At 39.4% G+C, this 16,207-nt stretch overlaps 1 protein-coding gene across 3 annotated transcripts in view; it reads right to left on the bottom strand.

The window, feature by feature from the left end:
- The window catches only part of KCNQ5 (potassium voltage-gated channel subfamily Q member 5), a 514,433-nt gene that overhangs the window by 87,312 nt on the left and 410,914 nt on the right, over positions 1 to 16,207 (bottom strand). For all 3 annotated transcript variants that reach the window (XM_060615936.3, XM_060615937.3, XM_060615939.3), the window contains exon 6: positions 6,036 to 6,146. In XM_060615936.3, coding sequence (XP_060471919.2) covers positions 6,036 to 6,146 — 111 coding nt within the window. The remainder of the gene's footprint in view (positions 1 to 6,035; positions 6,147 to 16,207) is intronic.

Raw genomic sequence — 16,207 nt, 5'->3', positions numbered from 1 at the left:
TTTCTTACAGTATGGTAAGAGGCATTACAATTACAAATAAAAATCACAATTTTTAAAGATGTTTTTTGTGTGACCTTCTCTGTGACACTTCTTTATATGTTAGAGGAAATTCCCCATTTGGAATTAGGGGATGTGATTGAATTCAGAGGCTAGGAATTCTGGTTTTGGGCAGAGGTGGATTTAAAATTTGGGACAGTTTAAAGTCTCACTACTGTGGACATGGGAGTTTTTCTAGCACTTTGATGATACTATGAAATTTTATATTTTCCATTCTTGAAATGGTGGGGTATTTTTAAAATCTGTCCCAGCTTAATTCTTCACGATGCTATAATTCTACGCCTACCCAAGTAGAGTGAAAGGGGTGGGGGGAGATAGTTATCCAGACACTCAGTTTTGAACACAAAGTTTTCCATTTTGCCTGGTTATACAATAAAGACAAGAGCTCAGGTTATTGCAAAGAACATTCCTACTTCCCTGAGTTTTAATCTCACACTTTTAGCATTCCTTACCTTTCTGGTTTTAGCTCACTTTTTCAGATTTTGGAGTTAGTCAGACTAGTATGTGTCTCCTATGTTTATATTAGTACTTTTGGCTGGTTTGCCTCTTTCTGCTTATCATTTTGATCTGCTAGAATCCTGGCTCTTTGAAATGTCTCCCTCTTTTCAGTTTGCTCTGGTCTAACATTTGTGGAATCAAGATGCTTTGTTTCAGCCTTGGGCTGGCTTTTGGAGCTTGCTAAATTCAGTCTCTAGGCTTTGTTCATAAGTTTCCACTTTATTGGCATGGGACGTGGATCTCTACTGCTTTCAAGTCTGTGGCTTTTACTTGCTAGCTATAAATTATTACCTTTTTATTAAACTTCAAGGAGTCTAACTCTTAAGCTAGAGATGGATGTCTAATAAGCACTGAGTCAGTATTTGCTGTAGATAGGGAATGGTTGTTTTTCTTTTCATATATATATGTTTACTTATTCATTTTGCAAGAGAGAGAAGGGGAGGAGGGGCGGAGAGAGAGAGGGAGAGAGAATCCCAAGCAGGTTCCGCGCTATCAGTGAGATCATGAACTCATGAACCGTGAGATCATGACCTGAGCCAACATTGAATGCTCAACCAAATGAGTTACCCAGGCACCCCATCTTTTATTTATATTTTCAAAGTAGTTCAAAGATGGTATAAGCTACCTAGGCAAGTGGTGGGTTTCTCATCTTTAGAAGGTGTTAAGTCTCGGCTGGATGACAATTTGACCAAGATATATTTGGGCTCTAGATCACCTTTAATGCCCCCTTCTTATCTTACATGTTACCATTCTGAGCACATCTGTGACAATAGCCAGATAATCAGTAATACAATTATGTTTAAAATACAGTTACATGATAATACTTCTTGCTATTAATGAGCAATAATCTCCATTATTAATTAGGATGAATGACTGTACCGTGAAATTAGAAATTACATTATAGGTTCTGTTTTCCATCTGCCTTTTTTTGTGATTGTCTCATGCTGTCTAAGATCATTAGGCTGGGGATGCACAAACCAAACTTCGTGCAAACTTAAAAACCTGGTCCGTATGGTCTTGTTTGTCAATTTAAACAACATTTCCCTCCATGTAGAGGTTATAAAAACGGCCTTCCAACTCTAGTCACTCATAACTCCTAAATTTTTTACTGCTATTTGAAGTGACTTAGGAAAGATTTATTTATTTTCCTTTTAATGTTATTTTTCATGAAGCACATACATGTAAGAAAATAGAAGGCATTAGAGTATATTACATATTTGTTATATGTATTGTGTGTACATACATTACATGCATAGGGCACATAATCCACTCATGGAGCATAATTCAGATTTTGTAGACATTAAATTAACAGTAATAGCTACCATTTTTTGGTATTTATTATGTGAAAATGAGGTTTAAATGTAAATCCCTTTTGGAAAATAAAGACAGGCCTAGCACAAACTCAGCATTTGCCAAACAAACTAAAATGTGCTAAAAATCACACTGGCATTGCTTAGAAATATATATTAGTAGTTGGCAAATGTTTGCTACATATCTCTTGTGCCAGACTGTACATTACAACAGTTATTAAACCAGGTCTGCTCATTGTCTCATTATGGCTCCATTCCAATTTTCTTCCACCTCTCTACACAGCTCAGTGAACCTCAGAAGTCTGTTAAAATAAAGTTCATTATGTTATATATATATATATATATATATATATATATATATATATACACACACATATATACGTATACATATATAAAACTTATGGGATATATATAAATATATTATATATCTATAACTTATGGGATATATATATGTTATCTATGTATATAATCCATGTGCCATGCCTTCAAATAGCAACATCAATAAAATGAAACTTCATAGAAATTGACTTCTGTTGGGGTGCCTGAGTGGCTCAGTTGGTTGAACGTCTGACTTTGGCTCAGGTCATGATCTCATGGTTTGTGAGTTTGAGCCCCGTGTCGGGCTCTATGCTGACAGCTCAGAGCCCAGAGCCTGCTTCGGATCCTGTGTCTCTCTCTCTCTCTGCCCCTTCCCCACCCGTTCTCTCTCTCTCTTAAAAATAAATAAACATTAAATTTTTTTTTTTTTAAATTGACTTTTGTTTTCATTCATTGCCTAAGATCATATGACTTAAATTTTTAGGTTTTATGTTTTAGTGCTATGTTGAGAAGTATTACATAAACATCAAGTACAAAGAAAATATGTTTTGGTAAACATTTAAGTATCTATCCCTTTTTATCTCCCAGATTAAAGGAGCTTAATGTAGCACAGAAGGACAGGCTACACTGAAAGATACTCTTAGCAGGAAGGAAGGGAGTGTTCTAAAGAAGGGAAAGGCCTGCACCTTAGGGCGATGCTGAGGAGCTGACTGCTTCTGTCTGCTCATTAGCTTAGGGATGCTGTGGGCCTCAAGGAAAGTGATCTTCCAGTGGAGTTTGGAAGGGTAGTTATATGGCTCTATGATGTGCAGAAGAGTCCTTCTGCTTTGAAGAAAGATGGGGAAAGGCTCTTCTCTTTCTTGGTCCTTGGTTTCCTGGGTGGGAGGAAACCCAACCAAGGATGGCTCACGTCTCACCTCTAAGTTTCCTAGCAAAATGTGCTTTCCTAAATCTCAATCATACAACACTGTTGCCAGCAGGCACACAAGACATAATGGTATTTCCAGCCACTTTTTTTAAAGGTATATATGGACCATTTAGTTTTTTCTTTTTTAAAGGTATATATGGACCATTTAGTCTTTCATTCAGTAAATATGAGGTTGCAATAAAAGATATATGGTAAGCCAACTATTCTTGGCATTGTTAGGGAGTGTTCTGTGCAAGCAAGTTTCTCAGATTTCCAGCACATATATATTTTTTTAACGTTTTATTTATTTTTGAGAGAGACAGAGTGCGAGTGGGGGAGGGGCAGAGAGAGGGAGACACAGAATCTGAAGCAGGCTCCAGGCTCTGAGCTGTCAGCACAGAGCCCGACATGGGGCTCGAACCCACGAACCGTGAGATCATGACCTGAGCTGAAGTCAGACACTTAACTGACGGAGCCACACAGGCGTCCCTCCCTTTTTTAACATTTTATTTAGATTTCCAACACATATTAATTTAATTTGCATATCTGAAAATTGTAATCACTTTATTGGGAAACATTTCCAAGCATAACAACTTAGTGTCTGACCTCTAACCTAACAGAATAACACAATTTAACCTTCCTGTGATAGTCCAGAGTTTCCTTATGGGGACTGGTATTTTGCTGTGCTGGATACGGCCAGTTTCCAGAGATGGGTTGACCCTAACACTAATGGGCCCCAGGTCCTTACAGATTTTGAACACTCGTGTTTGCTTGCTTCTTACAAATATTTTCCCCTTCCTTTGTTGTTAGTTTTCCACCATCTCTTCCCATTACACTGTTCAATCAGTGGACCTCTGCCTTTGCTGTTTATAATCTTCAGAGAATTGTAAAACTATGTAGCTCAGCTTATCAGAATTTTCTCTAAATTAAGAACAGGTTATGATTTAGGTTTCAAGAGGCTCTCCTATGAGGACAACACATACACTGTTGTCAATTTTAATAGCCCAGAAGTTGCCTGCTTCTTTGTTTATAGTTTTTCACTGGATCACACGGGTTGTTTTATATGTGGTCTCAGGATAAGTATAGACACTAAAGCAGCAGTATTTTGGTAAAAAAACCCAAGAACGTATTTATTGTTTCTAAAGGTATTTTCATGTAGGGAATTTGATTACTGAATGAATCCCTGCTCTGTTATGGATTGTTGAGTTTGCCAGATAAGTTGATTCTGGATAAGTGAGATTTTTTTTTTTTGACTCTCCTTGATTTTGTCATTTCACAACAGAAAACAATACATCTAGATTCATACATAAAATGGGAGACAAAATTCATGAAGGTTTTCTACATGGCAAGCATTAGACATATCACCATATTGCTCTTGACAAAATTTCTGTGGGTGCAATAATTCTTCTTCTATTATATAGATCAAGAAACATACCCCATGTTACTATTATTGGCTGAACTGTATCCCTCTGAAATTCCTATGCTGGAATCCTAATTCCCAGTACTTTAGAAAGTGACTTTATTTGGAGATAAGGTCTTTACAGAAGTAATCAAGTTACAATGAAGTCATTAGGATGAGCCCTAACATGATATGACTGGTGTCTTTATGAGAGGAAGTTTGGACATAGACATGTACAGAGGGAAGACAATGTGAGGATACGGGGAGAAGACTGCTATCCGTGAACCAAGGAAAGATGTCTGGAACAGATCCTTCTCTCATGCTCCTCAACAAGAACCAACCTTGCTTGCCCCTTGATTTTGGACTTCTAGATTCCAGAACTGTGAGACAATAAACGTCTGCTGTTTAAGTCACCCAACCTGTGATGTCTTTATAGCGGCCCTGGCAAACTAATATAGTCGCATGGGTGTACGTGACAAAACCAGGTAGCATGTGGCTTTAAATCCAAGCCAAGATCTAATGCTCAAGTGTATGCATAGTCGTTTCGGTGTCTTCTCTGTGGTCTTGTATGGTCTGGGGCAGAACCAGCCAGTCAATCTAAAGTTGGGGTCTGGCCATGGGAACGACATGAGTGTCCTCTGCACTCATTCACAGGCAGAGATGAAACCCTGTGAGCCAAAGGCTGGGATGCTGAAAATCCCTAATCCCTTGGCTTCCTGTGGAGGGATGCTCTGGGGTCTCTGCTCAGCAGAGACGTGATGCCACTCACAGATAAGTACAGAGCAAGTGTCTGGAGCAAGAGTGAAGTTATTGTTCCTTAAGCATGCCTGCTGCTACACTGTAACCCTCCTTTTTGTTGGCTCTCTTCCCCTACAAGAGGTGGAGTGAGCAAAGTGAGAATTTGGGGATGGAGGCAAATTGTAATATTTTGACCAGCTGCCTTTACAAAAACAAGAGGATAAAATGATCAGAGAGTAAGCATCATCCATTAAGGAGAAAATAATCAGAGGCTTGGGAGAAGATAAATGTGCTCTTCATTCTGATAAGATGCAGAAGCTGTTCACTAAGAAAAATCAGTGATGGTGACAGAAAGAATAAATCGTCTGACACATTGAAACGCTTTAAGGTCATATGCTTTTCACTCAAATGGATCTGAAGAGGTAATATTCCACTTATCACATCCAACTCTTAAGCAGCACATGTTATAAGCCAAATCGGAGAGGTCAGTTTAAAAAGAAGATATCTTTAAATCTTTATACATATTTTAAATGTATTAGTAGCACATTGAATGAGAGGTGATGACATCTGAATTATTATTTGGTCATAAAGACCAAAGGGCATAAAACTCTCAGGTTAAGTATCTCCAAGGGAAGAACATATTTCACAAATTTTCCAACTAGATGTATGTATAAAAGTCAACATTATATTAATAAAATTATATCTGTAGCGATATAGATATGTTCCGGGCACACCAATTTGTGAAAGCTCATGCTAATAAACCTCTAAGATCTAATTTAAACTGTTTTATTTCTGCAAAGATACTCACGGCAGGAAGTGCAAAGAAAGAAATGCCAAGGAGTGCAAAGCCTGCAGAAAGCAATCTTCCCAGCCAAGTTAGGGGAGTTTTGTCTCCATAGCCAATCGTTGTCAATGTAATCTAAAAACAAAATAAATAGAACGTGCAGCTTAAGTACTTGAGAGGAAAGTTAGGACCTATGAACAGGAGGCAAAGCAACGTTTCCACTAAATCATTATTCAACAAGCCTTGTTGGCGCATTTTATTACTGTGCTTTAATTTTCCGTGACGCATAACAGAGCTTCTCTTTGTTTAAGGAAGGGAATAACCTACATACTTGTTCCTCCCTTATAACACAATTTTCCATCTTTTCTAAGTGTTTCCAAGGAAAGGTTATTTAAATAAGCGGATAACCATCAGAGATACAGAAATGATAGCACCATGGATTTAGGACTGGATCAGTACACAAAACAATAATTTATGTTAATTAAGCCTGTCTATTTATTACCTTGGCAGGCATTTCCTGGAGGTCTGGTGTGTGCAAGGTACGTGTTATGATTTGTAGTGGAACAAAAATTAGAGGTACGTAGTTCTTGTCCTAAGATATTTACGGCACAAGAGGGGAGACACGTCACACACAAATCATTAAAACACAAAATAGGGCAAGACAGCTACTATGATGGATGCACAAATAATCTGCTAAGTGGATTCAAAGAACAGATTGATTGTTTCCAGCTTGGAGGGGGTGGGGGAGGCGGTCAAGGAGGCTTTGAAAGAGAAGCAATATTTTGCGAGGCAAAAATGATAAAGAGGGTGATCTAGGGTGGGAAACAGGTGACCAGCTGCACAGCAGTGAGAACAAATATGGTAGGTTCTAGAAAGTATAAGTTGTTTAGTTGGGTTGGAGCATGGTGGGTCTTAAGAGGATTAGTGGAAGAGAAGATTAACTAAATATGCTATTGCTAGATCAGGGAGTGTCTTTGAAAAACGATATTTGGATCATGTCTCTCCCATGATCAGACTGCTCCAGGATCTTCCCATGCTTCTTAGAACAAAGTCCCAGCTCCTCTCCAGGGCCCATGAGGTTGTGCACGATCTGGAAGAATGATGGTGCAAGCGAACTGGAACAGTGCCAATGAGGCTGTATGGGAGTGCAAAGTAAAGAGACATGCTTATGAAGTTCAATAGAAATGCATTTGTTAATCATCTGGGATGAAGGGGAAGACTAAGTCAACTAGGACTTAAAAATTTTAAGAAGATAGCTCCAGTATAAATAGAAATATGATGAGAAAAAGATTTTGGAGCAAAGATAGAGAGTTTGGTTTTGCAAATAAGTGCTTTTTAAACATTTTTTAAATGTTTATTTATTTTTGAGAGAGAGACACATACCATGTGAGCATGGAGGGGCAGAGAGAGGGAGACACAGAATCCAAAGTAGGATCTAGGCTCTGAGCTGTCAGCATAGAGCCCAACGTGGGGCTCGAACTCACAAAACACAAGACCTGACCTGAGCCGAAGTCAGATGCTTAACCAACAGAGCCACCCAGGCACCCTGCATAAGTAGTTTTTAAATGTTAGTATGACTCTGATCTAGAAATGTCGAGCAGGAAATTGATATAGAGAACTTGAGTCTTGAAAGACAGACACTGGGTTTGGCATGAGATTTGGATTTTAGAGTCAGGCACAGGATGATTATTGAAACTTTGTGAATAAATGAGATTGCAAAGTGTGCAAAGAAAGGGTCCAAGGACACCTCAGGAAATAGACATTTAAGAGATGGAAGGGAAAGGAGTCAGAGGAGAATAAATATTTTAAAAAGTAAGGGAACTAGAAATGGGTAAAATACATGGAAACTCAATGAAGAAGAGAGAGTTTCATAAGGGACCAGGTGATCCCTGGTATCACAGTCTCATAGAAAACAAGGAGAATGAGGACTGAGAAAAAAGATACTGGTTATGGAGATAGATAGTCACTGATTTCTAGGAAAGTGGTTGCTTTGGTCTTATCATCCTACCTGGGTTTTGAAGGAGGGGTTACATTTGAGAGACAGAAATGATAGAAGGAGATGATGCTTTGTGATGCCAGACCTTTCAGAAACTTACAGCTCAGCTGATAAGCCTTTCCTAGCTTTCTTCTCTCCTCACTTCCATGAGGTATCTTCGGTGGCTCCCCTTATGTGGGACCTCCTATGCTAATCAAACTTTGACTATTGGATTCTTAAGGTTTAATTCTGGGTCTTTCTCTCTTTTAAAAAATTCTATTCTTCTCTCACTTTCCTTTCTCTTCTATCCCATTTATTTCTGTCTCTTCCCAGGTGATCTTAAGTGTTCTCATGGATTTAAATTTTTATGGTGAACACATCAATTTATACCTTCAGGCAAGATTCTTTTGAGCTCTAGATTCACATATATACAGTTGATATTTCAATTTGGATGACACACAGTCATTTAAACTTCACATGTTTAAAACAGAGCACTTATCGCCCCCAAAGCTGTAACTCCCCCAAATGTATCCCTTCCCATCCTAATCAAGGGCACCACCATCCACTCAGTTGCTCATGTCAGAAGCCTCAGTTGTCCTCATTCCTTGTTTCCCTCACTCCTCTCCCTGAATCTATCAAGTCCCATGGATCCTATTACCCGAAGATACTGCAAATTCATCCCTTGTGCACTGTCTTCCCTGCCACCATGATAGGCCAGGCTTCTGCAGCAATGTCTTAATTGCTATCTCTGCTTTTGCTTTTGATTTCCTCCAGTTCCTTCTCCCAAACCTGTGAGGGAAATTATTTTGTTACTTCCTTTTAAAAATCCTTCAATGGCTATTCACTGAATTCAGAATAAATTCTAAGCTCCTAACTATGGGCCTACCTGATCTAGTCTCCACCTGCCTCTCCAAGATGATTCCGGTTTCACCCTTGCTCACTATACTTTATTCACAATGTCCTTTCAACTCCTCAAACAGGCCAGGCTATTTCTGCCACAGTTCCTTTGCATATCTTGTTTCCTCAGCCAGAATTGTTTTTCTCCCCACCCTTCCCAGGGTTTCTTCTCATTCTTCAAGTCTTATCCAAAATACTCCATTGTCAGAGAGGTCTCCCCTACCCACTCTGTCTACAATGGGGCCTCCAGTCACTTTCTATTGCAGCCCCTTGCTTCTTAATATCACTTACCATAAGTGGTAGATTTCTGTATGTTTCTTTGGGGAGGGATCTCTATTTCCTTTACCAGAAGGGAAACTGTGTCTTTACTCTGTTATCTCTCTAACATCTAGCATGAGTAAATTAAGTAAATTATGTAAAGATTGAATCCTTTCAAGAACACTGGCAACAAATGGAGTGAGAAAAATAGGGCAAGAGCTCCCAGAAACCTCTGACTTGAAGGCAGGCTTTCTAGGATGTGTTTGTGCATGTGTGAAGAAAGAATGAGGCTGACAGGGGGGAAGACTGGTAGCTTTATACAGGGTAAGGCAACCGTGGAGGAAGGAACATGGGATCAAGGGTACAGTTGGAATGGTTAGCCTTGGCAGTATGGAAGAACACCTCTTCCCCCATGGGGAAAAGATGGGGACACAGTGTGAATGAAGAGCAGCACTAAGGATGCTTGAGGTGTTCATCTTCAATTCCAGGGAAAGAGAGGGTGGGATCAGCCATGGGGAGCAAAAGGCTTAGAGCAGGGAAAAGGCTTGGGGCTGTGACAGTGTGAGAGGGTGTCAAGCACAGATCAATAAGTGGTCTACGGAGTGGGGGAGGCTCATCCAAGGTTGGAGAGAGGGAGTTTGTAGTAGAACCTAGTAGTCAAGTTAATCACACATCACCAGCATTATCAGTGGTGGGGCTCTCAAAAGAATTCCTTGAAATTGCAGAAAAAATATTCAATTTTAACATTTTTAAAAAGTTTATTTATTTATTTTGAGAGAGATGGAGACAGTGTGAGTGGGGAAGGGGCAGAAAGAGAGGGAGACAAAGAATCCCAAGCAGGCTCTGTGCTGACATCGCAGAGCCGGATGCAGGGCTCTGACTCACGAAACCCCGAGATCATCACCTGAGCTGAAACCAAGAGTTGACTGAGCCACCCAGGCACCCCTTGCCTCAATTTTATTATAGGTTCCTAATCTTAAAATACCTGGGAAAGATTTTAATCTATAAATTTTCTGCAAAGTAGCTTAATCCTTTTACAGCAGTTTAATAATAATAAATTAAAGGAGATATTTCATGGTTTGGTCACAGCAATAATGGTAAACTTTACATTCTAATAATACAGTAGTCCCCCTTATCCACAGGGATGTATTCTAAGACCCCCAATGGATGCTTGAAGCCACACTTAGTACTGAACCCTATATATGCTGTTTTTTCCTATACACATATATCTATGATAAAGTTTAATATATAAATTAAGTATAGTAAGAGATTAACAACAATAATAAGAAGAACAGTTATAACAACATACTGAAAGTTATGTGAATGTGGTGGTCTCTCTTGAAATATTATCCTCACCCTTCTTGTGATGATGTAAGATGATAAAATGCCTACGTGATAAGATGAGGTGAGGTGAATGAGGTAGGTATTGTGAAGTAGTATTAGGCTACTACTGACCTCTGACCAAACACAGAAGGAGGACCATCTACTTCCCAAGGGCAGAATGACTGCAGGTAACTGAAACAGCGGAAAGAGAAACCAGGGATAAGGGGGAACTACCCTGCATTTAAGTTATTCTCATTGACTCATCCCTCAGAGAGCGTTTTTTTGTTTGTTTGGTTTTGTTTTTTTAAATCACTGCCTCTAACTCTGAAGAATGAGACACGGCAAAGTGATGATGTGCTCAGTATTTCATTGTGAGTAGAGAAGAATGCCTGTTCTATCTCGTTCTGGATTTATAATTGCCCTCCCTCTTACATGGGTCCTTTTTCAGGGAGAAAAGAATGCTTCAACTCTGGGAGCTGCCCCCTGGAGCCCCGTGGGGATGGCAAAGACTCTGCTCACCTCTCTGCACTCCGGTTCAGGCTTCCAGACCACCCACCTTCTCTCTGCACTTGGTGCAGGCTCCCAATGACCATGTTCCACTGCCTGCAGGTGGCTGGAAAGACGGCAGCCAAGCTCAGGTGCGACAACTTCCTCCACTCCAATTTCAAAGTCTCTCAGGATGTTGCTTGGTTGAAAGCATAGAGGCCTTTTGTTGCCAAGCCGGGCTTGAGGAGGATCTGGCAACAGGGTGGCAGTTTTGTCTCAGTCCATTCTGGGGAGTGGGCTGGTGGGAGTTGCCTTTGTTTTGTGCCTGGTGGGAGTGTGTCTTTTTTTATGGCTGCAAAGGGGGCAACTGGGCTCCTTGATAGTTAACAGACAGGTAGCATCAGGGATGAAAATGTGACATTTCTAAAATGCACATACAATAAAAAGATGTGAACTTCTTTATGAATTCACACTGACCCATCAGCTTGATCGGCTGCTGGCTTTCTAAGCAGTAACTGGTACATGCGATGAAACCATCCTCCGATGAGGCCTACATAGCTGTTCATTGATTTTCAGAACTTTTAGGTCAAGCTGTCCTTGAAGTACTGGTGTGTCCCCTTGGAAAAGTACAACTACATTATGTTTCTTTTCTTTTCCTAGCATCTGGAACGCCCTGCTAGTGATTATCAGCTGATCCTTTGTACATGAACTGAGCAGCAGAAGCTCTTTCGGTGTTTATTTTTCCCACATTTGCACCAAACAATAGACCCATTTCTGTCTTCTAGAAATCTGGTGAATCTTTCAATGGCTGAACGTAGTAACGACTAGTTTCATTTGGATCGAGATGCAGAGATGCTCTGGGGGAGCAGCTTGTCTCAGAGAAACTTGAGAGGGTGCGTATGTCATCTTTAGGGAATTGGAAGACATCCACCATATTGGACATCATTCCATTTTTTACCTACTTCCGGAGCTTACAAGAGATATGCTGGTTAACAAGCGCTGAATAGATTAAAATTTTAAAATGTATTTACATACGTACTTACATATTGATGATTGATTCCTACTCATTGACTTTTGACCATGGTGTTTACAATATCATTGGGAAGTTTGTGAAGCTTTGAATTTACTTATAAAATGAAAAGATAAGTTTAAAAACTTTCAAGTATCTCTTCCAGTGCAGTTTTAGGGAGATTACTACTTTCCTTAAGCGAAAGGATGTCATTTGTTGCCACGTGTTGTGACCCGAGGTGGAAACTGGCAGATGCATTCTCAGGCTGTAGCCCGACAAGACAGATTAGGATCTGAGAGGGAATGGCCCACTGCACCCTGTCGCCCCTCCTCAGTTGACCTCAGGAATGCTGGTAGTTTGTGCCGTGTCTCCAGTCGGACTATCTACTGGAAGGTGATGTGGTAGCCGGGAACAGTTCAGATACATTTTTGCCCTCATCTTCCATATACTCAGCTGCAGCCATGCAGGTGAAAAAACATATTTTATGAAAAATCTGTGGGTTGCAAATGTTGGCATGGATATGTACTTGTAGTAGCAAAGGCAGACTGGGGGCTCCTTAGTGTGTTTAGTAACCCATAATTCTTCTTCAGGAATAATACTGCAACACAAATGTAAATCCTGGCCCAAGCTTTCTTTTTTTTTTTCTTTTTAATTTTTAAAATTTAAATTCAAGGTAGCTAACACACAGTGCAATATTGGTTTCAGGAGTAGAATTCAATGATTCATCACTTAAATACAACACCTGGTGCTCATCATAACAAGTGTCCTCCTTAATACCAATACCTGTCATGCATCTAGCCCATCCTCCACCCACCTCCCTCCATCAATCCTCAATTTGTTCTCTATCTCTAAGAGTCTCTTATGGTTTCCCTCTCTGTTTTCTTTCCCCCACCCCTTCCAATATGCTTATCTGTTTTGTTTCTTAAATTCCACATATGAGTGAAATCATATGGTGTTTGTCTTTCTCTGACTGACTTATTTCAATTAGCATAATATACTCTAGCTCCATTCACGTCATTGCAAATGACAAGATTTCATTTTTTTTATGGCCGAGTAATATTCCATTATATATATATATATATATATATATATATATATATATATATATACACACAGACACACACACACACACACACACAATATGTATACACACACATACACACACCACATCTTCTTTATCCATTCACCAGTCGAGGGACATTTGTGACCCAAGCTTTTTTTCTTTTTCTTTTCTTTTATTTTTTTGTGAGATAGCAGATGCTATGGTCGGATTACAATTTGGAAACTGGTTAGGCTGTAGTTTTTTTTCTTTCAATAACAGAATTAATTCTAAACCAGTAGGTATAAACCCATCCTTCTCTTCCAGTAATAAATCAATAAACATTTATTGGTTTAACTTTGAGGATACAATTATGAATACTAGTTTATAGCTAATGTATTCATGTAAACAAACTAAAAACATACTATTTGTAGATTTCCAAAGCACAGTATCATTTCCATGTAAGGTGGTCTTTTACACGAGGATGATTCACATTAGCAGTTTGTGAACCATTAGATGAGAAAGGTTTTCCATCTACAAACACCGAAATCTCTTGTGGTGGTGGTATCATATCATTTGGGTTCTGTCGTGGCAGGCAGCTCAGGGCAATAGCATTTCATGTTGTTCTTCCAGGCTCATAGTCAAATATGTAATACCAGTAGTGACTAACATTTGTCCAGTGTCTGATAAAGCACATCTATGTGTCCTAATCTCATTTTAATACACATAACAACTTTGTATTTGGGTAATATTATTTTCTCAATTTTATAGAGAGAGTAAATGTTTGCTGAATACCACACTAAATCATAACAGTAGGGCTGGAAGCCAAGTTTCTTGACTGTAATTCTTCTGCTCTTTTCCAATAAGTATGTGCTCAACGTTTATGGAATAAATCTAAGCAAAAAATATTCAGAACCATGTGTGAGATGACTTCTTAGGAAGGAACAGACTTCTTAGGAAAGGCTTTCCCAAAGAGGCTTCTGACCAATATACTTCAAAGATCCATGCCATCAGGGTAGGCACAGGGCTTGTAGATGCTCACGGCAGCTAGGATGTTTTGGTGGGTAGCAGCTTGGGTATGTGTGTTTCAGTGTTTGCTTGGTACTTGACAATGTTCTTGAATAGTTGGGGGTTGGTGTGTTGATTATCTTGTGGCCAAGTGAAGCTCTGATACCATCAGACAGTGTATTGGTGGTGAGAAACAGCTGTTAACTTTTATTTAATGGATCAGCACTGAGTCAGAAAACAACAGCTTAAAAAAGTGGCAGAAAACATTTTGTACTGTTGAACCCAGTCTAAAGAGGGTTGATTCCTGGTATTATCAAAGAAAAGGGTATTTTTGTTCATTCCACAAATTTACACCATTTCTTATTAATTAAAATTTTTTTTAATGTTTACTTACATTTGAGAGAGAGAGAGAGAGAGAGCGAATGGAAGGGGGCAGAGAGAGAGGGAGACACAGAATTGGAAGCAGGCTCCAGGCTCAGAGCTGTCAGCACAGAGCCCGACGAGGGGCTCAAACTCAGACTGTGAGATCATGACCTGGGCTGCGGTCAGATACTCAACTGACTGAGCCACCCGGGTGCCCCACACCATTTCTTATTCTTAGATTTTGCAGGGGGATGAAACTCATGGCATACATTTGGGCTGTACAACCTGCTGAGTGCACCATACATAGAGTCTTCTATATTATTTGCTTTCAGAAAGTCTGTAAGATTTTCAGCATAAATTCTAGGACTAATACTTCTACATGCCTGAAGTAATCATTTCAAGCACACGGTCCCAGGTGGGGGTTGTGCTCAGATGGTTACTCCAGAATAGATTTATACTACCTGCTGCTGTATGCTTCTTAAAAAAAAAAAAAGGCTACCCCATAACACTGTCTTCATCACAGAAATATCAGTAAATAGAGAACAAACTGGCCTTTGAGAACAGGTCATATCAGGCAATATTACTTCAGGAAGACCTGATCTTATGTTATTTCAGAATAAATCTAACTGAAAAGGAGAAAAATAATAACAGGAAAGGAGATAATAATAGGAAATAACTCCAGGAAGACTTGTTCTTAAATTGTCTCAGAATAAATCTAAAGCAACCAAAAAGGAAGAAAATAATAATAGGAAATAATATTAAATGGAGCTATGCTTAACAATCAGAAGATCCTCTTTTCCTGTAGCTGTCAGTGCCTCAACCACCAGAGTTAAGTCCCCTTGCACCTTTTTTTACTTCCTCTGTCACAGATGTCCCTTTAGTTGCTACTTCAAAACCTAGAATATCTTTTCACTGTAACCCCCAATTCCCAAACCCCTTCTGTGCTTAAGCTGTGGGTCTGACATGAAGTATATAGCTCTTTGTTCTTTTTGTTATAAAGGTGTTTCCATCTAACATCCACAACGAAATGTCCATAGCAACAGTAGCTACCATCTTTGGGCACTGGCTGTGGTCTTAGTCTTATTCCACTTACTGAGCTAGGTGTTGATATTCAATAGTATGGAATGTTTTCAGGGATCAGAGTTCTTTGAATTGCTACTGGCTTTGAGCAGCGCTGATCACACCATGAATTCCTCCAAAAGTCGGCCTTGGAGATGGCCCTCACCATTTTCTTAATGAAAGAAGTTTAATATTTAACATTCAGAATTCACTGGGATTTTGTATCCATAGACCACAAATTGCATTTTGATACTTAATGTCAATAATTTGGGCTTTTTTAATGAAGAGAATTTCCTTTGTTTTAATGTTTATTTATTTATTTTGAAAGAGGGAGAGAGAGAGAGAGGGAGAGCGAGCTCTGAAGGGGTAGAGAGAGAGGGAGAGAGCAAGCAGGCTCCACACCATCAGCACAGAGCCCTATGTGGGGCTCAAACTCATGAACTGTGAGATCATGACCTGAGCCGAAATCAAGAGTTAGTCGCTTAATTGACTGAACCACCCAGGCGCCCCAAGAATTTCCTTTTTTTAAACGAAAGCCTACCACTTAGAAATACTCCAATTCAGGATGCTTTTATTTCTCTATTTATTATGGATACTTTCATAGTTATCAAGGTGTCCATTATGTGCAAAATGGACAATTTCAACTAAAAAGTATCCAGCCATATATTTCATTAAGGTCTGATCAATATATCATAAAAGGTATACTGTTCTAAATTTATTTTATTTCACACTGGAGATCTAGTATATGTTCTTCTTATAAAGAATAGAAATAATACACA

Source organism: Panthera onca, chromosome B2 (genome assembly GCF_046562875.1).
Source record: "Panthera onca isolate mPanOnc1 chromosome B2, mPanOnc1 haplotype 2, whole genome shotgun sequence".
Classification (NCBI taxonomy): Eukaryota; Metazoa; Chordata; class Mammalia; order Carnivora; family Felidae; genus Panthera; species Panthera onca.
This window is presented reverse-complemented; position numbering and strand designations above follow the sequence as displayed.